At 40.9% G+C, this 24,767-nt stretch overlaps 1 protein-coding gene and 1 long non-coding RNA gene across 4 annotated transcripts in view; one reads left to right on the top strand and one right to left on the bottom strand.

The window, feature by feature from the left end:
- The window catches only part of LOC307204203, a 34,068-nt gene extending 12,044 nt beyond the window's left edge, over positions 1-22,024 (top strand). Inside the window, exon 3 of the long non-coding RNA XR_013833524.1 lies at positions 21,883-22,024. This is a non-coding gene — a long non-coding RNA (uncharacterized lncRNA). The remainder of the gene's footprint in view (positions 1-21,882) is intronic.
- Positions 6,101-24,767, bottom strand: part of HEATR5A (HEAT repeat containing 5A) — a 62,612-nt gene continuing 43,945 nt past the window's right edge. For all 3 annotated transcript variants that reach the window (XM_079954255.1, XM_079954256.1, XM_079954257.1), the window contains 14 exons: positions 24,371-24,550; positions 23,304-23,543; positions 21,862-22,043; positions 21,301-21,369; positions 20,416-20,595; positions 19,799-20,030; positions 18,688-18,936; positions 17,913-18,040; positions 17,543-17,690; positions 14,193-14,465; positions 13,799-14,023; positions 11,958-12,109; positions 10,382-10,595; positions 6,101-8,268 (listed from right to left, as the gene is read on the bottom strand). In XM_079954255.1, the coding sequence (XP_079810381.1) occupies positions 7,970-8,268; positions 10,382-10,595; positions 11,958-12,109; positions 13,799-14,023; positions 14,193-14,465; positions 17,543-17,690; positions 17,913-18,040; positions 18,688-18,936; positions 19,799-20,030; positions 20,416-20,595; positions 21,301-21,369; positions 21,862-22,043; positions 23,304-23,543; positions 24,371-24,550 (2,771 nt within the window). In that variant the 3' untranslated portion in view covers positions 6,101-7,969. The remainder of the gene's footprint in view (positions 8,269-10,381; positions 10,596-11,957; positions 12,110-13,798; positions 14,024-14,192; positions 14,466-17,542; positions 17,691-17,912; positions 18,041-18,687; positions 18,937-19,798; positions 20,031-20,415; positions 20,596-21,300; positions 21,370-21,861; positions 22,044-23,303; positions 23,544-24,370; positions 24,551-24,767) is intronic.

The following is a 24,767-nucleotide window of genomic DNA, read 5'->3' as shown; positions in this document are numbered from 1 at the left end:
GTCTTCCCAGAAAGTCATACGTATTACTGTGATGTCTGGGCACTTCCTTATTCTTTATAATCAACTTATATCTGGCCTATTTCATGCATCTTGTTTTCATGTCTCTATATCAAAGAAGGCATTAGATTATAGCAGAGGCAGGCAACATTGAGGCTTGTTGGATCTAGTTTGTTTTTGTTTTGTTCTTTTACTCAAAGTCCAATATCCTCAGTCTCTAGTTACAAAATCCAGTACACAGCCATGTTCAGTTCTCATGGGTACCATTTCCAAATATAAAAGCTTTCTGTAGTCATCATCCTCACTACTAGCAAAGCAGAGCAGAAAATTAATACTCTGCATTTTGCTGTTTCAATAAGCCTGAATCACAGATGGAGATTTTAGAAAAACGAAGAGATTTGTGTCAAGTGGATTACTACCAGCATGGGCTATTACGTCAACTAGCAAAGAAAGTAACTGATTTTGCTGGGGGGCAAATTACAATTATGAATGCATAAAAACAAAGAAAGCACAGTATTTGAAAGACATTATTCATTCCTGGACTTTTAGAATGGGTGTGGAGCTCAAGCTTGGTTCTTCCATAAAGTTCTAATCATGAACACCAAATGTAATTTATCACACTATTCAAGATAATATACACAATTTTTGTTCCCTCTTTTTTAAGTAGGGGCAGAGGTCAAGTAGGCATTTGGAGAATTATGTTGCAAACATATGTTCCATGTGAAGTCTCAAGTTCAGAGTTAGATATCAATCTCAGAGCATATCCTAACATGTTTATAGGTGTGAAAAGCTATGGAAGGATTGGGTGAGATTTTGAACCTGAAATGTCAGCCTTGGTTCACATTTGCAGATATTTTTGTAACACAGATTAAAACACATAAAACATGTTCATGACCAGCCTGGCATTTACCAGCAGCACTGCTGGAAGAGAGGGACAACTGACATTATCACCCCAGTTCTGCACATAGCTGTCAACTTTTCCCTTTTCTTGCAAGGAATCCTATTTGGAATAAGGGAATTTGCCTTTAAAAAAGGGAAACGTTGATACCTATGGTTCTGCATTCTGGGGAGCAGCTAAGAAGTGTAATAATAATAATAATAATAATAATAATAATAATAATTTATTATTTATACCCCGCCCATCTGGCTGGGCCTCCCCACTCTGGGCGGCTTCCAAAAGAATATTAAAATACTATGATACATCAAACATTAAAAGCATCCCTAAACAGGGCTGCCTTCAGATGTCTTCTAAAAGTCTGTTAGTTGTTGTTCTCTTTGACATCTGGTGGGAGGGTGTTCCACAGGGAGGGCGCCACTACCGAGAAGGCCCTCTGCCTGGTTCCCTGTAACTTGGCTTCTCGCAGTGAGGGAACCGCCAGAAGGCCCTCGGTGCTGGACCTCAGTGTTAATGATTTTATGATGGTAATGCCCCTTCTTCTGAATATTCGCACTTGCCTTCCAATGCCATAGCTCCCCTGCCCATCACCACCCACCCATACCACTTCCCTTCCTCCCAGGCACATAACTCCAAGGGTCTCAAGGGCCAGGTCATAATGGTTTTGATGATATTCCACAGTTACAACCAGATGTTATTTCACTTCAGTAGCAAGATTCACCCTATTAAGTACCTCAGCTACCTTACCTTATAATAAGGTACAGATGATCTAGATAACACTCCCCCACCTCCCACCCCAAAAGCCATCTCAGTAGATACCCAGCAACAAACCACAATTCAGTCCCTATTGTAGGGCCTACATATATAAAACACAAAGTGCAAAAATCTAGCAGCATTAAGTTGTTATAAGTGCATCTGTAAAGCACCATTCATGCACCATTTAGCACAAGCATATACTTAATGTATTTTATGTGCTTTGTTTTTTTTCTTATCTTTTCTACTAGTAATTGACTGGAATTATATATACAGTATATATATCATGCATATACTTTTTAATTTCCATAGTATTCATCAATAGTATACCAAATCAATTGCATATATTTGCATATGTTTTTCTTTGGGGGGGAGAGGGGGGAGGTGGGGGAGATCTTAATCTGAGCAGTCCCTGCCTCCTTAACTAAAAGCTTCTTTCAGCTGGGAATATTTGCCATCTTCAAACTCCTCAAATCCTGTGTGGAAATATGCTTAGCATGAACACTCTCTTAACCAATTGGCATGGGAGCCATTTACATATTGAATGAGACTGTGCTATGTCTGGCATTTATCACTTCAATCTGCTTCCTGTATCCATGCTGGTGTTAAATGATTAGAGCTAATAGCACAGAGGCATTATCAGAGATGCACTGGCATAATTCAAGAGGAACAGATGGGAGGTCCGGGCAGCTCCCTCTCAAACATGCAGCTTTTCACAGGATGCCAAAATGTTCTTGCTGTGCTTTAGCTAATTTTGGAGGAAAACCGTTTAAAAAAACCAAGCTCAATTTAGCTTTAGGTAGTAAACTGACTGATAGGTGTTCATAAATACATATAAATGCAAAGAACCAAACATTTTGCTATTAAAAAGAATTTTAAGGGCCAGACAGAAGAGAAAATGAGAGAAGTGGAGCGAACGGATATGCTAGTTTCCATGCAGTAAAAAGTAATGGTGACTTTTTGAGTTGTTTGTTAACTGCAGTACTAAATCTTCCTCCCTCAGTAAGGCTGAAAGTGTCACGTCGTACAGTTACAGCAGTCCTTTATAGCTCTGTTATTGGCAAAGTACGCGGCCTTAAAACATGTCATTTAATCTATTAAAGAAATTATTTCACTTCAGCTCTAATTTGCTGCTGTTAATAGTCATGTGCACTCACATTTTTGGTGCAAGCAAATCAAAAGCAGTGAAAAAGAATTGGGACTACAATGGCCTAAATTTTTAAAATATACTTGTATGAGTGGCCAAAGAAGAAAACAACTTGCAAAATGAAACAAACCACACACACATGCAAACAAACAAATGAAAACCAACCACTCAAATCCCACCAGGATTATACTTTTAGCATCACTAATTAACTTTAGGCACAAGCCTTAAAAAAGCATTGATCGGAAAGAAGAAAATGGTACCTTGCTTTGGGAGTCAAGAAATACACAAACTTGTACAACCACTGAAATAAACTAAAAGGAAACCCTTTTTTGTAACCTGTAATTAAATAAATATTTAATTGGACTTAAAAATGAAAAATTTCATTCCACTGCTAATATATTTACTGCATAGAAATTCTTTCCCCCCCCCCATATGTGAAAACTAATGCAGATCCCACACGTTCTAAATATAACAATGAATTGTTTGTTATAATTATGTCTCTTGATAACTGAACCAACATCCTGTAGTTAACATCTATGGCAAGTTAACATCTATGAGCAAGCACAGCAAAATAAAGGCAGGAAGTTGCTTTTTAACTTCAGTGGTTACATAAAAAGTGCAAGTTGTTTATACTTGACTTTATGCTGCACTTAATTTTTAAGAGGTGGCATGGCAGTTTTCTAAATTCCCTGGAACGGAGATGGTATCTTCTTCCTAAATGCATTCAGTATAATTACCTATACCCTAGAACCAGCTTAACTAAATCACTTTCCTGTCTTCTCCTGTAGGCTCACATAAATTTACAAAATATGAATGAAAACTACTTGTAATAAAGATTCCGGATAAAACGCTTCTTCATAAACTACAGAACTTGCTCCCACAGGAGGCAGTGATAGATAACAACTTGGATGGCTTTAAAAGTCCCAATGGTTTTGTTCTACACCCTCTGTCAGAATCACAGAATTGTAAAGTTGGATCATCTAGTCCAACCCCCTGCAATGCAGGAATCCTTTGCCCAACGTGGGGCTCAAACCCACGACCCTGAGATTAAGTGTCTCATGCTCTGCTTCTGAATACCAGCTGCTGGAAATTGCAAGTTGTGCGCTGTGGTCTAAACCACAGAGCCTAGGGCTTGCTGATCAGAAGGTCGACGGGGTGAGCTCCTGTTGCTCGGTCCCTGCTCCTGCCAGCCTAGCAGTTTGAAAGCAGAAAAGTAGATAAATAGGTACTGCTCCGGCGGGAAGGTAAACGGCGTTTCCATGCGCTGCTCTGGTTCGCCAGAAGCGGCTTAGTCATACTGGCCACATGACCCGGAAGCTGTACACCGGCTCCCTCAGCCAATAAAGCGAGATGAGCACCACAACCTCTGAGTCGTCCGCGACTGGACCTAATGGTCAGGGGTCCCTTTACCTTTAATCCTGTCATTGCGAGTTTCTCACAGGCATCTGGTTGGCTATTGTGAGGAACAAGATACGGGATTAGATGTGCCATTGGCCTGATTCAGTGGGTTTTTCTCGTGCTAATATACGGTACTTTTGCTCCAATTTAGTGATTGAAAAGAGGCTTTCATCTTCTGGGTATTTCTTATGCAAAAAAGAATGTTCTGCGTGTAGATGCCATTTCTGGATTTTCCCATTCAGCATTTTCTGAGCTGCCTCTGCAGTTCCTGCTCTTGGACAGAGACTACAAATAAGACTAGCAGCTACGACAGCACAAGTCATGATGTGGGAGAGGAGTTCTAAATCATTTTTTTATTATTACATACATGCCTCAAATAATTTCTTATCAATCCTTAATTCTGCTCTAATATGTTGCACTGTTTCCAAAAACAAAGTGTATCATCTGTGAACATCAACTGGATATAGGGATCTGCTGGTTTCTTGTGTATGTTGAGAAGGACTGTGCCTTTTGGATCTTGAAAACCTATGCCAGAAGAATATGAGAGGTCTTCAAAAGGTGGTGGTGGTGAGGAGATAATGGATGGCCTTAAACAAGTTAAGCAACTTTATTAAATAAATAAAGGTAAAGGTAAAGGTAAAGGGACCCCTGACTATTAGGTCTAGTCATGGCCGACTCTGGGGTTGCGGCACTCATCTCGCTTTATTGGCCGAGGGAGCCAGCGTACAGCTTCCGGGTCATGTGGCCAGCATGACTAAGCCGCTTTTGGCGAACCAGAGCAGCACATGGAAACACCGTTTACCTTCCCGCTGGAGCGGTACCTATTTATCTACTTGCACTTTGTGCTTTCGAACTGCTAGGTTGTCAGGAGCAGAGACCGAGCAATGGGAGCTCACCCCGTCGCGGGGATTTGAACCACCAACCTTCTGATCGGCAAGTCCTAGGCTCTGTGGTTTAACCCACAGCACCACCCGCGTCCCATTAAAGAAATACCTGTTGATAAATCCATCAGAGGGAGACAGGCGGACACCCTGAGACCTCTGCTTCTTCTGGACCATCTCCCTCCCACAGCATAGACCCATCAAAAACCTGTAGGAAGGACCAGGACAGGCAGGTGAAGACCTCAAATTGCCTGCTCCAGGTGGTCTGGTTTTGTTTTAAAAACAGGGTTTTTAATGCAGCCATGGCGTTTTATGAACATTGAGAGCTGCTTTGAGAACACTAGAAAGGAGGGGTACCAATCTGTAAATGAATGAAATATCCATGTTTAGGTATACTATATTAACTCTGAACAACAGGTGCTGAGAACAGTTGTTCCCTTTATGCTCTACTTGTAAAAGACTGCTGTACATCCACTTCTTACAAGTTCACAGTTACACCACCAATAGCCATGATTGACAGATTTCAAAGCCTACAGAAAGTTCTACCAAGATGTTCAAAATATGGTACATTTCTATTGAAGAATACTTCCTTAGTAACATTTTAATTCTAAATAAAGCACACTTATCCACACTTAGCTTTCCTGCGCTCTTTCCAGGCACAGTCCGCAATTTAAAGCTCTGTGTCCGAGCACCCTTTTTTTCTCTCCTTTCCCTGTGGAAACCTGCTCTTTAAAGCTCAATAGGAGTAAACTTCAATGGAAAACAAGGATTGATGTTTGCTCCGATTCAGCTTTAAAGAGTGGGTTTTCATGGCACAGAGCATTAAAAGATTCTGCTTGGAAAGAACAGGGCAAATGTTAACTGTGGATAAGCCTATAGAGAAGCTGAATGCCAGGGTATCCCAAATGTGGGAAGGAACAGAAGTAATAGTTTAAGAGACCAACATGTTTAAAAATGTACTTAAGACAAGGGTTGTAGTTTTAAAAAAATTAAAAGCAGGTTTTATTAATAAAATAGCAAGCACACCAATTTAAGTGAAGAAAATTAGCTTTATGTAAATTAGAAAAATGATTTGTTAGAATTTTGTTCAAATGGTCAATTCTGTACAATTTACAATTTTATATACAAAATGTATAGCAAAATACAGTACACATTCCTGAGTCTCAGTTCTATGGATGATATTTTTTATTTTTCTACTAATTATTAGATGGAAATACTGTAATTATCCTAGCATTTGGTTTATATCAGATAATACTGGCACAAAAAGGCAATGGTTGCCAATACAATTCTTAAAACAATTAATAGCTCACGCTATTAGTATAGACTTCTATACTAAAATACAATCCACTGCTAAGATGTAACGTTTTGTTTATTCCAATGACTCATTTGCAACTGAATACAATACAAGCCCACTTTAACAAATCTCCCTTTGATTCCTATGCATCTGAGTCGATACATCAAATTTGCCCATGGGGAGATCATCAAATGATCATGATAGAGAATGAGGTATCTTATGCAGAAAAACTGTGCATCAGAGCAGTTTTCATATTCTGAACAAAATATGAACGCTTTAACCACCTCTTTAGCATGATGAATTTAAGAAGATATTTCCTGCCTAGGTGGAATTTTGTGGATAGTATAAGGTATGTTCAATCATAAGTATATGTGCTTAACTTTGGAAATGTAAATCCTTCAGATAATAAGTGGAGCTTCATTACAGTCATGAGAACTTCAAGTCCCCAATAGTACTTCATGTGTGGATTTAAGATACTCGGAAGTAATTTTACACACTTTTATGGACTATTATTATTTTATTTTTATTTATGAAATTTGTATGTCGCCCTCCATTCAAAGATCCCAAGGCAGTTCACAAGAGACCAAGAGAACATCCAATACTTTTACTTAATGATGTCATTTGCTAAATTAGCAGCTGGAACATGTTACAGCATTGCAAGGAATTTATGAATTAAAATTACAATTCAACTGTGATTGCCGTATTAGTATTTTTAACAACTACTGCGGCTTAGTGTTGAATAGTATCCCAGATTTATGTATTTGAGCCTAGTCAAACGATTTTCCAAACCTGGAGTCCTGGTGGCAACAGCTGCCCCCTGAATTAACAGTCCACCTTGAGCTAACCACATTTTTGTGCCATTAATCCTAGTGCAAGATATAAATTTTCCTGTTTATGGTCAAAGATGCACATTTACCATACTCCATGGGAGCTAAATGTGAACACGTACTCAGTAATTCATTAGTATTTTTGCTGAAGCAGCTCTCAATGCTTAACCTGCAAACTGCTTTTAAAAATGACAAGTGGTGGTTGTTTTTTTAAAACGTTGACAGTTCCACACTGGGAACTGCTAAACAAAGTAATAATGATAATAAAAAGCAATATAGGGGGGCACGGATGGTTCTGTTACATTGTGCATTGACAAATCGGACATGATTTCCTTTGATGTCTTTGTGCTAATATCAAAGTGTGAAATAAATAAGCATGTCAAGGTTCCTACATATCTAATAAAATCCTCATTAGGTTAGAATGCTGCAGAGTGGCGAGAGAGAACTTAAAGAAGCTAGTAGCATGGTAAAAAAATGATATAAAGTCTGCACCCTGATTGAGCAGGAGAAACCCTCTTCTGGATTGGGAACTATGAATGCACAGCCTATGGATTTCTCATGTCCGTATACAGCAGTAATGGCTGTGAATGTAGTTCCTACTACTGACTGAGTCAGTAGATAGGCAGGCACATGCATGCACATCTCTGGATGTGCTGATTTTCAAAGTTTAGCAGAATGAAATTAAAATAAAAACCCTACTTCATTATAAGGACAGCTAGAAATGAAAAGGGACAGTTTGCCATCTTTGATCAAAGTGCTTCGGATTTAAAACATTATTCACAGAAAGTTGGTCTTTAGCTGAATACTTTTTCCAGGGTTCTTGGAATGCCTAGGTGCTGCCTTGTCCTTGATGCTTTCCTGATTGCCCTTCACGGCCGATTCAAGCCTCGCCTTCATTGGCGGAGAAGAAGCCATTAGTTTTTTAAAGACCAAGGAATATTGTGGACCAATCTGCATCAGGTACTGTAAAGCAAACTCGTGAAGACTCCTTGCTGAACTCGTAGCTGATCCTAGGGCGTTCTCGTCCAAAAGAAAAGAAATGAGGATAGGGAGAAAGCAAGCCACTAGCTGAGTTCCTGTGAAAAATTAAAAACAAATGATTAATACCACTAAACATCATTTAGGATGCAGTTCAAAACATAAAAGCAAACCCCACTAAACCCAGTAGGATTTACTTCTAAGTAACCATGCAGTGGATTGCACTATTAAAATCATTGTTGCAACTAGTTATTCAGGGCTTTCCCCCCCCCCCTCTGAGTGCCTTTCCTGGGGCCAATCTCAACGTGGGAACATGGGTGGGTTTTGAATTTAAGCCCTCGGAAAGGGGCTAACAAGTAGCTTTACTGTGACAGAAGAGCCTTTACTTCTCCCTGACTGTAGCAAGTACCCTTCCAGCTGCTTGCCACCTGACCTCCCCACCTTTTCTTAGTGGCACTCTGAGGCCAAATATCTGAAATCAAGCAGAGAATTCCTCCAAAGAGTATTTATATACAAAGAGATTGCCAACTACGGAAAAAGGCAAATGCAAAGTTATTAATGGCATTTTAAAACCCAAGTGATACAATAAAATGTATTTTTGACTTTGGCTGTAGTCTACAGGCTACTAAACCTAGCATATGTGATTTACACTGACATTTCGCTGACTGGGTGGTTTACCTCCTCTTTCATTGTACTGTGCCATTATTTGGTTTGCTTTGTTATTGGTTAGTTTTGTGCTTTTTCATTTTCATAACTGTACTTGTTTTAACTGAGACATTTTGTAGCCCTTAAGTTGCAAATAATAAATAAAATATAGAGAATAATCATGTCACAGACTTTTAATGGAACTGAGCTGGTTAAAAACACAACAGCAAAAACGGATAATTCTAAGTTAGCCCCATCTATTCCTAATTGGTTTCCTCTGCAAAAGGGAAGGCCATTGTTAATTAGCTGATTTATTAACAGCAGCAACACAAAGTTCAAAAAAAACCACTTTTAATTAGGCTTAATGAATGTGTGCTTTCCCTCTACTAAACAATATCGGCAGGGAGTTCAGCAGTCATGGAACATACTGTCAGTCGTTTTGCAGTCCTAGATGTGACATTCAGGTTGCTAGATAGGAAGCTGGAATCCAGAATGTCCAAGATAAACAAAAACATTTAAAGCAGGCACCAAAAAGAGTATTGTACAGCAAAGGCAACTACCTGAGGTCAATCAGCAGGGAGATCCAAGGCTGTCATGCTAAAAGACCAGTTTATTACAAGGGCAGAACAAATATGATGCGCCACTTGTAACTGTGCCATTTCCACAGACTGAAGCAATTGAGTGGGATCATACAGAGTATTTGGTGATTGACTGCTCTTCTACCATGCCCTTTCTCCTTAAAACCTAATATAATTGTCACAAATTTAAAATTACCCATGTGGCTGACAATAAACTCTTTCTGTGAAAATGAGCCCCCAACTACCACAGATCTAGATGTGACATTCAGGTTGCTAGATAGGAAGCTGGAATCCAGAACGTTCAAGATAGCTTTCTCCAAAATGCTACCCATTCCAGGCACAGGGCAAACCAGACAGGCAAAGCTGAGGGGTTTCACCAAATGAACAAGATGGTGGTGTCAGGAGGAGGAATTTGGATTTGTTAGACTCTGGGTCATGTTTTGGGGGCAAGCTGGGTCTATATAAAAGGGAAGGGCCTCACCTGAACAGCAATGGAGCCACACCACTCCTTGCTCTTGACATCAAAAAAAGTGACTCAGCAGCTTTTAAACTGGGGGAAACAGATAGCTGGAAAACATCCATTATGGAATGAAACTATGAGGAGAAGGATGAAAATGTTTCTGATCATCCAAGTGGGGGCAGGGTAGATCAAAGCACTGAGTGTACAGTAGGACAGACTAGCCGATATGACACAGCAAATCACCAGTTTGGCAGCATCTGCTTAAGGTGCACATTCTCTACATAGCACAGCCTCTAGAAGGGTTATTGTGTTCAAAAGGCTTTTCCAGCACTGCATGCATTTGCTAGATTAAGTAATAATTTAAAGAATACTTTTAGAAGTAGTCTCCAAGTGATGAAATGTTAACAGATTAGCACTGTCATGAGTCCTGAACATGTTGTCGCAACTGAAATTGCATTAACAGAGACATATTTTAATTAGCAACTGATTCCAGATGTCAATCTATTTTGCCCTACAAAAGATACTTACGATGTTCCTCCTCAGCGAGAGCTATAACAGAAGCCACTACTTTTATCCCTTCCTGAATAACCTGAAGTTCAGCAGAATTCTCAGGCTTGACTTTCTCTGTTTCCTGCAGTTTGCAAACAATTGATGATGCCAATGAATGAATGTAAGGATATGAGATAGTTCGATTTGGATACTGGAAAATGGTAAGGAGAAGCTGGTAGCATTTAAGTTGCACCTAAAAAGAAAAAGGAAAATTCCAAGTTAAAACACAAAAATGTAGTATTAGAGAGCAGTGCTGAACTGCATTTGGGGGGATAAATGTACTGTGCATCAGTACATTTATCAGAAGCAGAAGACTGCACCAATGTCAGTAGCAAGATCTGCTTTCAGATACGGCAGGAAAAGACCAGACAGAGTAAATTAGGCGTATTAATGCAGGTGTGTTGCCAGATACCAGCATATATGAGTACACGGTCTTCTTTCCCTCTTTCTGGTAGCTGTAAGCTGTTCTATGTGCAGTGATCCTGAACTTAAAAGGTAAAGGTAAAGGGACCCCTGACCATTAGGTCCAGTCGTGGCCGACTCTGGGGATGTGGCACTCATCTTGCTTTATTGGCCGAGGGAGCCGGCGTACAGCTTCCGGGTCATGTGGCCAGTATGACTAAGCCGCTTCTGGCGAAACCAGAGCAGCACAGGGAAACGCCGTTTACCTTCCCGCCGGAGCGGTACCTATTTATCTACTTGCACTTGGACGTGCTTTCGAACTGCTAGGTTGGTAGGAGCAGGGACCAAACAAAGGGAGCACACCCCGTTGCGGGGATTCGAACCGCCGACCTTCTGATCGGCAAGTCCTAGGCTCTGTGGTTTAACCCACAGCACCACCTGCGTCCCTGAATTTAAAAGGTAAAGGTAAAGGGACACCTGACCATTAGGTCCAGTCGTAGCCGACTCTGGGGTTGTGTTAGGGACTCCATATTGCCCAAATCAAAACAGAACTGCTGAGATCCGTACAAAAAACAACAATCCTTCAGTATCAAACAGAAGGAAGCATACTTTTTAGCTTTTCCACAAGATGTACTATATACTATATATGCATGTACTATATACTATATATGTACTATATACATATATACATATATACAGATGTACTATATACTATATATGCATAAAGACACTTTCCCCTGTGGCCATTCACTTTACTTCAGATGGTGGAGGCAGCTGCCTTTCAGTGCAAGACAAAGATTTGCCTTCATCATGGGCTGAGAGATTTCCTACTGTTTGGCCCTACTCTTGCCTCAGTGATAATCAGTGGGCTCTGCTGCCTAGTAGGCTGAGGCTGAATGTGGACACCAGGGAAGACTAAGGATGAGGGCAGGAAATTTCACCAGAATAATTCAGGCTCCATAGTGTTGCCATGTTATTACTGTTCCTGATACCAAACCTGAATGTGAGCTTTTATTTTGAGAATCAAGCTGTTTTGAGGGCCTCCTAGGCTATATAGTGAGATAGACGCATTCTAAATAAATCATTCAAGGCTGAACATAAAAACATAGCAATTGTAGAGTTCTAAACAATAAAAACAATATGCAGGACTTACAATAGGATCTTTAGATTCCATTGCTGACTGAAACTTTTCAATGCAACACTTCTGAAGGCACTCCATGGTAGCAACTTCTGGACTTGTAGACAAAATGAATATTGTGATTGCAGTCAGGAGACTACCTTCATCCAATTCTTGATGAGCACCATCTACCGATTAAAAACAATCTTAATTTTTTGTTCTGAAACTGGAGCATTTCATCAATCAAAATGCATAAATCAAGATGCTAAGATCAATTGTATCACAAATCAACAGATTTTTCAGTTAAACACAGTTGGCAGATAAACACATATTTTTAAGAATGCACATTAGATACTCTTAAGAACTTTTACTCAGCATGAACTATTGCTGAAGAATGTTTGAGCCCTCCTCTTCGGTCAGATTTTTTCCCCATTGAATTGTATGCATTTGCTTTTTATTAAAAAGCTACAATATAGAGCAAGGGTGGATAACTTTTCAGAACTTTTTTAGTCATCTACAGTTAAGGATATGCCATGGATGAGACCTCTGCCTAAGATCATGGAAAGTTGTTGGCCAGCCCAAATAGGCTGGATAATGGGCTGGACAGGTCATCTGTCTTAACATGACAACTTCATATACCGTATTTTTCGCCCTATAGGACGCACTTTTTCCCCTCCAATAATGAAGGGGAAATGTGTGTGCGTCCTATGGGGCGAATACAGGCTTTCGGTGAAGCCTGGACAGCGAGAGGGGTCGGTGCACACCGACCCCTCTCACTCTCCAGGCTTCGCGGACCTCTCCGCAAGCAGCGGGAGCGCTCCCGCTGCTTGCAGAGAGTTGCTTGCATGCTGAAGCCTGCGCGCGCTGAGCTCAGCGCGTCCAGGCTTCGCGGACCTCTCAGCAAGCAGCGGGAGCGCTCCCGCTGCTTGCGGAGAGTTGCTTGCATGCTGAAACCTGCGCGCGCTGAGCTCAGTGCGTCCAGGCTTCGCGGACCATTGCTTGCATGCTGAAGCCTGCGCGTGCTGAGCTCAGCGCGTCCAGGCTTCGTGGACCTCTCAGCAAGCAGCGGGAGCCAGCGCTGGGCTCCCACAGCTTGCAGAGAGCTGCCTGTTTGGGGGCTGGGGTCGGGGGAAGCTCAGGCGGGCCTCCCCCGCCCCAGCCCCTTTATTTTTTCCCCTTTATTTCCCCCCAAAAAACTAGGTGCGCCTTATGGGATGGTGCGTCCTATAGGGCGAAAAATACAGTACATTACAACTGCTACTACTACCATGTAGCTTTCCAGAGCTGAGCCTTACTCAGGTGTGCTCTGGGAAGCCTCAACTCTGATTAAGTCATTCTTCCAGGAAAGTCCATTGGGAGAAAAAGAAGGAAAGGTGTGAACAACGAGTGGCATCCAAAGGCTTTTGAAAAAAAGAGAAGAAAAGTGAGTAGAAGGCAGGAACAGAAGGTGCTCGGCTCTAAAATCAAAATGGTAGAGAAAGCAAAGACAGGTATGGAAGAAGGGTCTGACAAGGGGAAGAAATGTGTGTAAGCCAAGTTCTTCCCAAAGTGCAGTGGGATTGAGAGAGCAAAGTAGGGACTCTGGGGAGAGGAGGCAGCAAGGTCTAAGAAGCAGGAGACCATAAGGGGAGAAGAAGCCAGCTCCCTACCTTCTTCAGTAACCCAACTGTCACATACCAGTTACTAGAAACTTGTTCAGATGCCAGACTTTGTTTTTTGTACCCAGACAGTTCTAGTACTAGACAGAATGTTGCATATTACTTACTAGGAATCACTCACTGGTGTGGTTTTTATGATATTCAATTGTTGGCAGACCTCATCCCCCACTCTTATACTGTCTTGAGTTATATACCAAACACCTTCCTCAGCCTTCATACCTTGATCCCAAAAGTCAAGAATAGTGACCAAAGCACTGCGGAGCATTTCATTCCAAGCAGTCCGGCTCTTCTCTGCCCGGGCCATGGGAGAAGACAGCACTCCTTTAAGAGCTTGTAACGATGAAGCAACAGTCAAAGGCAACTGGCCTGTGGGTAATTTCACAGCAGTTTCTCTGAGGACTCCAATAATCAGATACAAGATAGTAGGAAGAACGGCAATGCTTCCTGTAGGATATGACAAGGGAGTCATGAAAATATCATGGTTAAGAAGAAATAACTTCTGGTGCACATTAAACAAAGGATAAACATTGAGCTTGCATTCCTAGAATGGGAGGATCGCTCCCTACACTGCCTCTTTCTTCCTCTCAAATGAAACATCTTGGGAGCAACCTACCTTCTGGTGAGCAGACTGCAGGAACATCAGAGAGGATTCCTAACGCCACTGATACTAGTCTGCTTCCATTCTCCGATAACAACTGAGGCTTTCCAGATGTAATTCCAGGGCTGCCCGTTATCTTAGGGTTCAGCTGAGGCAACTGCCTTACGAGAATGCACACACACATCTCCAGGGTTGCAAAGACTAAGGACTTTCCAGGTATCAGCCCTCCCGTGTCTTTGCCTTCTCCAAACTCCGGCAGTGTTTCCTTCTCTTCAGCTCCGTCATCAACTAAAATGGAAGGACGGTGATAGATAGGAGTGAGGCCTTGTCAGCATATAAGCACCTGTGCTGAGAGGTCTCCACTTGATCTGCTTACCAGGCTGAGTTCAATGTGTTAGTAGATAAAGCTCTTAACAACTTGGAGAGCAGTTTACCTACAAGATCATCTTACTCCATATGTGCCCATGCAACTGCTTCAATCGGGAGAACTGGCCCTTTTACACGTAGCACATAATACCTGCACCACATCTGAAAGATCTTGATCTTTTAGTGTGGCAGCACCAGGACTATGGAACTCCCTGCCTATTGATAGCAGGCAGGCACCTGTATCGTATTCCTTTTGGCATTTTTATTTAGCCCCAGCACCTGCGGCTTCTTTATTTATATAAATATTTTTGTATACTGCTTTCCCATCATGAGTGGTTTCCATACAACAAAACATTATTAAACAATCACCATCAAAATACAATTAAAACTCCAATAACAAAACCTCAAATACACGTTTTGCTCCTATACACCAGTAATGAGTCCTGTCAGAACTAACAGCATTGAGAATATATACCTCGCATGCAACTCCAGAGGAAACTGGACACATTTATCAGTGTCTGTCCCATATAAGTAATAATAATAATTTTATTATTTATACCTGACCCATCTGGCTGGGTTGCCCAAGCCATGAAACAGATGTAAATGTTGTGTGCTTGTGTTATAAATTTGGTTTAACTTGGAGGGTTGCTTTTATCTGACACGTTATTTTGATACTGTGAATTCTAAGATACCTGGAGTTCTTCAGAAAGTAGGCAAATAAATAGGATAGTCACTTGCACCCATGAGGGACAGAAACCTCCTGTGCTTTTACAAAGGAAGGTTCTCCCAGCAGAAACCATGCCACAGAGTTCTTTTCTAAAGCATTTAAAAGGCAATGCCACATATATTACTTATGTAAATAATGCCATCTATGTAGATGATGCTTTACAAAGAACAGGTCTGACAGGTCCCTACCTCAAGGCTCTTACTGTCTAATAACAGACACAAAGGAAGTGAAAGAGGGAGGGAAATGGAAGCAGAGGTCAACAGGGAAAGAATCTAAAATTGCTTCAGCTGTGTGCACTTGGATTTTTCCTGCTGTGGAGACACACAGTTTGCAAAACAGAACTCCATGTTAACATGCATCACAGCCAGTGTGGTGTAGTGGTTAAGAGCGGTGGACTCGTAATCTGGTGAACCGGGTTCCCTTCCCCGCTCCTCCTCATGCAGCTGCTGGGTGACCTTGGGCTAGTCACACTTCTCTGAGGTCTCTCAGCCCCACTCACCTCACAGAATGTTTATTGTGGGGGAGGAAGGGAAAAGGTGATTGTTAGCCGCTTTGAGACTCCTTAGGGTAGTGATAAAGCGGGATATCAAATCCAAATCCAAACTCCCAATTTAGCTTCACTCCTGCTATAGCTGATGTGGGTGGCGCTGTGGGTTAAACCACAGAGAATACGGCTTGTCGATCAGAAGGTTGGCGGTTCGAATCCCCGTGACGGGGTGAGCTCCCGTTGCTCGGTCCCTGCTCCTGCCAACCTAGCAGTTCAAAAGCAGCTCAAAGTGCAAGTAGATAAATAGGTACCGCTCCAGCGGGAAGGTAAATGACGTTTCTGTGCACTGCTCTGGTTCGCCAGAAGCGGCTTAGTCATGCTGGCCACATGACCCGGAAGCTGTACGCCGGCTCCCTTGGCCAATAAAGCAAGATGAGCGCCGCAACCTCAGAGTCGGTCACGACTGGACCTGATGGTCAGGGGTCACTTTACCTTTACCTTTTACCTGCTATAGCTATACTACAAATTCACAGAGTAGTTTTATTCCCAGTTTTACTGCTGTGCCATAGCATGAAGATTCAATACATAAGAAGAACACTTGTGTAAGCACACCAAAGGCCCGTTTAATCCAGCAACCTCTTTGCCTACAATGGCAATCTCTCCACAGAAAACTGCCACTTAGAGGTGTATGCTGCTTCTATACCTGGAGGCAGTACATAGTCATCATGACTAGTTGTTGCTGGTAATTTTATCCACCATTAATTTGTTTAATCCCCTTTTAAAGCCATCTAAGGGGTAACAAATTCCATCATTTAGCTGCACTGTATGAACTTACGTTTGTCTCCAATGCTAGAAACTGCAATTTTGGGAGGGTGGTGAGAATGTTTGATTTTCTTAACTCCCTTTCACAATTAAAATTGGTGAGGTTCTTGGGGAAGAAAGAAACAACAGTTAAGTTGTTTCACTTGTAGGGTATGAATGCCAACTGTTAAAACAAGCTACAGTGGTACCTCTGGTTACGAACTTAATTTGTTCCGGAGGTCCGTTCTTAACCTGAAACCATTCTTAACCTGAGGTACCACATTAGCTAATGGGGCCTCCTACTGCCACCGCGCCACCAGTGCACACTTAATTTCTGTTCTCATCCTGTGGCTAAATTCTTAACCCAAGGTACTACTCCAGGTTAGCGCAGTCTGTAACCCGAAGTGTTTGTAACCCCAGGTGTTTGTAACCTGAGGTACTACTGTATATTAATTCTGATGCATACTATGCTTAACAGCTATGTTCATTATTAAAAGAAGGGATGGCTTAAATTACCATCACTAACTAAAATAATCCTATATGGGTGCAGCTCCCATTTTCAGAAGGAATCCAATGCAGGACAAATATGGAAATAAATTAGAAATACAGGTTAAAAATCTACTATTAGCATTATGCTACCAGTGAAAAGAACTGCAGCAATTTATTTATTTTTACCTACCATGGTCATAAGATATTTATTCAATTCTAACACATAATAAGAAGGGCCCTGCTTAAGGGAGGCAGGAGAAATTTGAGCCAGAGAAGAGAGAAGCATGAAACCTGTGTGGCTCGCAACTCTCAACCGTTTATTGTGTGAGATCTTGCTTGTTTTTAACTGATGTTGGTTGTCTCCTGTTTGTTTTCTTTTTTGTATTTTGCTTTGTTTTTATGAAGTTTTTATGTACTGTCCTCGATCGTTTTTATGTAAGCCACCTTGTGCGTGGAAAGCCAGCATGTTAAGTTAAATGTCATCAAGAACAATACCTTCTGCACTTCTCCGTTTTTCCTTGACATGTTCCTGAGCTGCAAAAAGAATCTGTCGAACAACTTCCAGAGCAGCAAGTTGAATGTCAGGGGACTCTCTTGTCACTATAAGCCGATGTAAAACATTCAGCAGCTCAACACTCAGCTCCTGTATAAAGGGAAACAGGAAAAGTGTGGAACACACAATGCAGCAACACACAAGGTGAAATGTATCACAGAGGCTATTTCAAGCGGCCTTCACATTATGTCATGAGAAATCACGATGAGAGAAAACGAAGGAAGCAATTCCTTAGAGACATCGGGTAGAAGCAATTATTGTTAACACAGAACAATTCGTAATTCATACTTAGGATTTCCAATAGATTGTTACCTGATCACCACCAATCTTAGACCTTGGCCAAGGAACATCAAGCAGCACCCGTAAGGCATGTAGGCAAGAAGTAATATTTTCCATTCCTGCATCTGACCGAGGAGAACATAGAAATTCCACACTAATTCCTAAGAAGAGAGGGGAGAAATTATGCTGTGAACAGAATCAGAGTTGAATTTCCAATAAAACACCAGTCAATTGACTGGTTTGGAACTATCTGGCCCCTGAAATTTGACTTGTGCTGTTGTTTGGTACTATCTGGTCCCTGAAATTTGACTTGTGCTGTTGTTATCCATCTTTTGGTGCCAGATGTTTGCACCAGGCATTGAAATATGATTTTTACTGGGCCTGTGCTGGGACGAGTATATATTAGTACTCTTCCAACTCTATGTTTCAGTTTTGTTTTGTTTTAAATTGTTATACACCCTGAGATCATTTAACATGAAGGGCAGATTAGAAATCTTTTAACAAATAACATATAAGTAAATAAAATTCCATTTCCCAGAGACTGGGAGAACTGGGTTTCAGATCCTCTGACATTCTGGGTTAACAGTTCTCAGTTAGGTGGTACAATTAGCTCAATTAGATGGACCACTGGCTTGATTCAATTAAATAACGGTGAAATTCTGTAGTAATCCCATACAATGCAGAATTTTATCAACAGTAGCATATTAACCACTTCAACATGTGCCTAACAGCTCATACTGATTTCCAACGACAATCAGAAAAATTACATGAGAAAATAACACCAGGAAAAGTTCATGCATTTACTAACCCAAAACAAGATGAAATCTATCAGTGTTCACGTCTTCAGGTGATTTTACAGCAGCTCTAGATGTTGAATCTTGACACATTGTAGTTGGGGTGACAGGTCGAGAAAGGTTAGTTAGACCTTCATCTGAGTCACCTACAAGAAAACCTGTGCTGGTAAGCCACAATGCTGTTGCATGGAGAATCAATGCCCAGGAGTTTTGATAGTGTGGTCTTGAATTTTCAATTGTCTCTGCAGTATAGAAAGCACCACCTACAATTAAAAGCAGCAAATGTTTAGCATATTCCAAACAGCTCAAGGTAGCTTTGTATTTACTACTTTAATTACACTTTTTATGGTTAAACAATGAGGAAGGTTTGGCTAGTTATTCTTTAAAAGTAATATTCACAAATCATCAAAGATTACTTCAGTAAACTTCTTTTTAAATTCTGCAATCTTACAGGCATCTTATCACTTATGCATCCACATTTTGAAAATTTCATTTAAATTTTTTGCTGACAACATGTTACTGGCTACATTCTAAGGCCCAAACTATGTGGCATCAAAGTTAATATGTATTTGAGGAATGTATTTTATGTGTATGTATTTTGATGAACTGAGTCATGGGGGTGGGGAAGGGTGTGTGTGTGTGTGTGTGTGTGTGTGTGTGTGAATTCAACAGTGCTTAGTTTGTTTTTGGTTGTTTGTTAATCTTGTTAATCTTATTTTGTGGATTATGAGTGCAACAATGCCTTGTGAATCTTATGACTTGTGATGTTTAGCTTAATTTTTAGTTGTTTTGTTAACAGTATTTTACAGAAGGTGGTTGTTTTACTGTTGATTTGTAATTGTTTTGCTGATGATTTGTTGGCTTTGCTGATGATTGGTTGGACAGTGTTCTCGAAGCTACCAACATGAGTTTGACCAAACTGTGGGAGGCAGTGGAAGACAGGAGTGCCTGGCATGCTCTGGTCCATGGGGTCACGAAGAGTCGGACATGACTAAATGACTAAACAAGAAAATTTTTTGTTATTCTTTGTAAGCTGCTTTGTGACTTGTGTGAGTGAAAAGCAGCATAGAAATATAATAGATTAATGAATGAAATTAAATTGTATTGTTCTATTTGCCTGCCTACCTTCAGCAGGAAGTTGAGAGGCAAATTCTGGAGGCAAAGTTAAGAGAGTATAATCCTGGAGTGCAGCAAGCCAGAGTTTGCTCAGATTGCCCAGATCTGCTTGGACTAGCTCCAGAAGTTCATCCACTGGAGATATTTGATCCCTGCAGCTCTCCTCTGTGATGTTTATTACCAAGGGTGGTCTGTTGACGTCGCTTTGCTTTTTCTGCCTTTGTACTGCAACTATATAGACCTGTTGAAACAACAACATGAAAGGACAATCTCATTGATAGGCCACTGAATATAGGGGCAAGACCTACTGGGAAGTGTTGCTGAGTTGTATGCCCTTTCCTTGAATAAACAGTTAACTTCACTGGCAACTGACACTGCTTCTTCGTGCTGACTTGCATCTGACTCCAGCCCTGACAACTGAATGAACCAATGGTCTAACTCAGTATAAGCAAATAGGAATGCTCTCCAATTCCTTGAACATCAGGGTAAAATCCAGATGTTTTTGCCAAACACCACAACTCAAAACTAGAAGTTGACCCTAGAAGTTGTAGATATTCAAATGTCTGATCCACAAATTACAATTGCAAAGCGCTAGTGCCACCATAAATATGTACATTAAAAAGTACCTCTGCCCAAGCTTTCAACACAGCTAGGATCTCCATAACTGATGTGCCTTCATTGTACAGTTGACTTTGGGCTTCTTGTCCCGCCTGTATTTTGGTCAAGGATGTCACAAGCAATTGATGAACCCTCTGAAGGTCACTAGGGTCACTTACTACACCACTTGCTATCCAGGCACTGCAAACCTAGTATGATAGAACAGCAAACAATACAGTTATTTTTGTAATGCTACAAAACACTATGCCTGGGTTTGTGCTCTCTTATTTACTTACTTACTTAGGTTATTGTCAGGGAAGAGTTAGAAGTTTCCAGTTTCTCAGAGGGAGAAAGCATTCCCCAAGTGGGGAAGGAGAGCAGTGAATCTAATAGAAGAGAGCAAGAGGAACAACAGGGAGGGACTGGCTGTTCCCAGGAAAGGCAAGGGTTAAGTTCTAGCTCAGATTCAGAGGAGGGGAGATACAAGCCAGCTCTAGCCAGGAGGTTAGAAAAAAGAGCGGAAAGCGAAGGGAAAGGCGCCTTCGCCATTTTGAGAGTGGCTGGTCACGGAGAAGCAGAGCTCAGAAGGTATCTGAAAGAAGTGACTCTGAGGAATAATATTTAAGAACCGTTTATAAGATTGTTTTGTTAATACGCAATAAAAAGTTATAAAAGAACAAGAAGCATTTGTGTGGTGATCTGAAGAGGACAACGACCAGTCCTGACAGTTATTAGCTTTCTCTCTAATCTGGCAAACCTATTTTGCAATCATATTTAATGTTCAGAGGTGAAGCATTCTCAAATACTAATTTTTAAGAGATAAGATAAAGATATAATCTTTATCAAGTTTTACCTGTGACTGGTCAAGAGTTGATGAAATTTGAATTCTATATATATAGTTTTTAAAAACTTGCCTGGCATGCTTTTGCTGTTACATCAGGTGGTGTTTCAGAAGTAAAAGCCGGTCTAAGCGCTGCACCAACCTAAAATAAAATAATTTGATAACATGCTAAAAAATATTTGAATATTTTGAAGAAACTGGCCCAGTTAACATATTCTTACAAATCTGAGTATGATTCTCTTAAAAGGCAAAAGGTGCAACATGCAGAATTATTCCTAATAGTTTGCCAACTTGATGAACATTTCGGGACCAAGTTATACATTTCAGTTGCCACAGAGGCTTTCTGGTTTCTGCTACTCTTTATACAGGTAATTTGGTAAGCTAATTTAAAGTAACATATGTTATAAAATATTTTCCAAAAATTCATTTATTTTAGGCCAGTTCCATCACACATTCACAAAATCAGCTCTTGATTCACTACAGTGATGGCTATTATTATAAATTCTATTCAGCCTGTGTAGTAAGACGCCAATAATATATTCCTTTATAACACAAGTTTTCAAGTGCAATGTAGGATTAACTCTTAAGATGCATTTTATTTTTCAAATGCCTCTAAAACCAAAAGCCTACTTACATTTGCTTGATATTGTTCCAGAATCACATGACCTGGGAACTCTGGCTCCGGCACAGCAGCAAACTTCCGAACAAGAATTAACAACATCTGAAGGCCAGAAAGACGAAGCTGGTCACTGTGATCCGTGGCAGCCATAAAAGCCATGCGGATCAAGTCAGCTAAGTGCAGTACTAGGAAATCATCTGGCGGGGTAGGGAAGGAAAACATCATTTTGTTAATATGAAAAATATAGTTTAGTGTGGACACTTAAAGCATTGATGCCTATCTCCCACCCCCTCTTCTTTCCCATCCTCTGAATTGTACACCTATACATAAATAGGCATCATTTCCTGCTGAACCAAGAAACCACTGATAACAACTGCAGATTGTCAACAGTCTGCGCAGAGTCAACATTTTAGGTGCAACATCTGGAAAAGTTTGCTTCAGTAATATTAACTTCTAGGGATAAAGCTGTGTTAGTCTGTAGCAGAAAAAACACACCAATGAAAGGGTTTGAGACATCTAAAAGATGTAACAGATTTATTATGGCATTAACTTTATGAACCAGATTTCATTTCATCAGAAGTGTGAGCCATTACTTTCAAGTTGACGTTTCTATATGGAAAAAGCAGGCCAAAATGGTCTTAAAATATAAAAAGTCCATGTTAATTCAATTAAAGTTCAAATGTCTGCAAAGTTACATAACAGCAGCATTGGATGACAAAATCCCAGGTTTACTCTCCAGTCAAAAAAGGCTCCAGAGTAGTCTAAAGCTACAAGTTATAAAAACATCCCCTACCTTGAGGATTAACATCTAAGAGACATTACAGAAAAAGGAGGAAACATTGGGAGGGAGGAGGGGAAAAGGCAATCTCGGGCATTAGTTCATAGTTACAGAGTTACTGAAAATGCCCAGCTGGAATGGAAACAGTTCAAGGAGAGGATGAGCAAAATGTCTGGCCTTTCAGCAGAGCTGGCAGAAAGAAACTGTAGAACCATCTCTCTCTCTCCTATAGTCTGATGGAATGGCTACTGCTAGATGCCAGCTTAGTATATGTAAGCAGGACAGGAAGCCATACTGTGGTTTGTTTGTTTTTACTCAAATGGCCATTTGACCCCACTGTTACATTTCCCCCCACCCATCTATATCCACCTGCCAACTAAGGACAATACAACATGTATCTAACAATACTATCTGCATTAAGTTGACTCTAGTCTCTGAAAAGTTTGTGCCATAATAAATCTACAAACCTCTTTGCTCATCAAGACTATTCATTTTTCTCTTGCTCACAAATGAGCCTACTAACAATAATCTGAATACACACCTCAACGAATGTCTCTTGCAATAGCTGGAAAAAGATTTTGTTGGATCCCATTAAGCTACAGTTTGTCAAATTAAATTTAGACTGCAATCCTATACCCACTTACTTGCAGTTGAAGTCTGCATAAACATGACGACATACCTCTTGAATCTCTTTGCTTCATTTCTTGTGCCAGAGCTATGTCAAAGTGAGCGTTGCCTGCATTCTCACACTGGCTGATAATTTTACACACACACTCTGCAGCAAATACTCTAGTAGACCATCGAGGATGAGGGAAAGGGTGCAGCTTTTCATTGCTTTCCAAAGCTAATGCAAATTCATCATCCCCTTGAGCTCCCTCTTCTTCTTGGGTAGTGTCCACTGAAACCACTGTGATGAAATCTGCATTGAGATACAGGGAGGTAAAGTGCAAAGCACTCAATGGATCAGAGTACTGTTGCAGCAGTACCCATCAAAGACTTGGGGTGTATAACAGGGCAGAAGGGGAGCAGGAGGAATAGAGATAGGGAGGAGGAATGAGCAAGGAAACAGAGCAAGAGGTGTAGGGAGTGATGCAAAGGAGACTTATTTATATTAAAAAAACGTAACAAAACTACAGTTGTACCTTGAAAGTCGAATGCCTTGCGAGTCGCATGTTTTGGCTCCCGAATGCCACAAACCCAGAAGTGAGTGTTCCAGTTTGCAAACATTCTTTGGAACCCAAATGTCTGTTGCGGCTTCCGTGGCTTCCTAAAGCCAACCAGAAGCTGCACCTTGGTTCCCGAACGTTTTGAAAGTCGAACAGACTTCCAGAACAGATTCTGTTCGACTTCCGAGGTACCACTGTAATAGAAACTACCAGCAGCTATGTCTAGGAAAGTAAAAAGGTCTTTCTTTGTGCCAAGAAGTAGGCACCAGCGAAGCTTTGCTAGGAAGAGAATCCCATAAAATTAAGTACCACCACTGAGAAGGCCCATTTCCCTGGGGCCACCTGACTCCCTTCTGATGTCACTGGAGGAGGGCCTCCAATGATCACGCTGCATGAGGCTCCTCCTTTTCCTCTGTGGTCTTCCGATTTAGAAGTTTTTATGAGTCACTCTTTTCACTTATTACATGAAATTACTTGCAAAATAGGTTAAGATATCAGCTGATAGTATGGTCAGTTGATTCATTGGTTCATTTATCTAATGAGAAAATCTACTTTCTAGGAAGAAGGAATCAGCACATACCAGCAGAGGCAGCTAGAACATCTTTGCAGAGTTTAAGCCAGAAAGAGAGTTTTTCCACTCCCATTGATATAAGCATATGGCTCAGGGTCTCTCTGATATCTTGGCATAGTTTTGGATCCAGTTCCTTGTCCAATAAGCTCAGTAATGCACCTTCAAGGCCTACTTCTCTGATGTTAATGCCTGTAAAAGCAACAACAGTGTGATCTGAATTCATCTGCTGAGAAACAAGTATGAATCACAGCACTTAAAAGCTGACAAAAGTTTTTAAGTGCAATACTGTGGCAAAATATTTAACCCTGAAATAATATCAAAATGCCGTTGTTCATCTCATCTCTCTAGCATCATTAATGCCCAAAGCATAACTAAAACCAAACACACTTCAAGACATTCCCTGCCT

Source organism: Podarcis cretensis (assembly GCF_951804945.1).
Source record: "Podarcis cretensis genome assembly, chromosome: 1".
Classification (NCBI taxonomy): Eukaryota; Metazoa; Chordata; class Lepidosauria; order Squamata; family Lacertidae; genus Podarcis; species Podarcis cretensis.
This window is presented reverse-complemented; position numbering and strand designations above follow the sequence as displayed.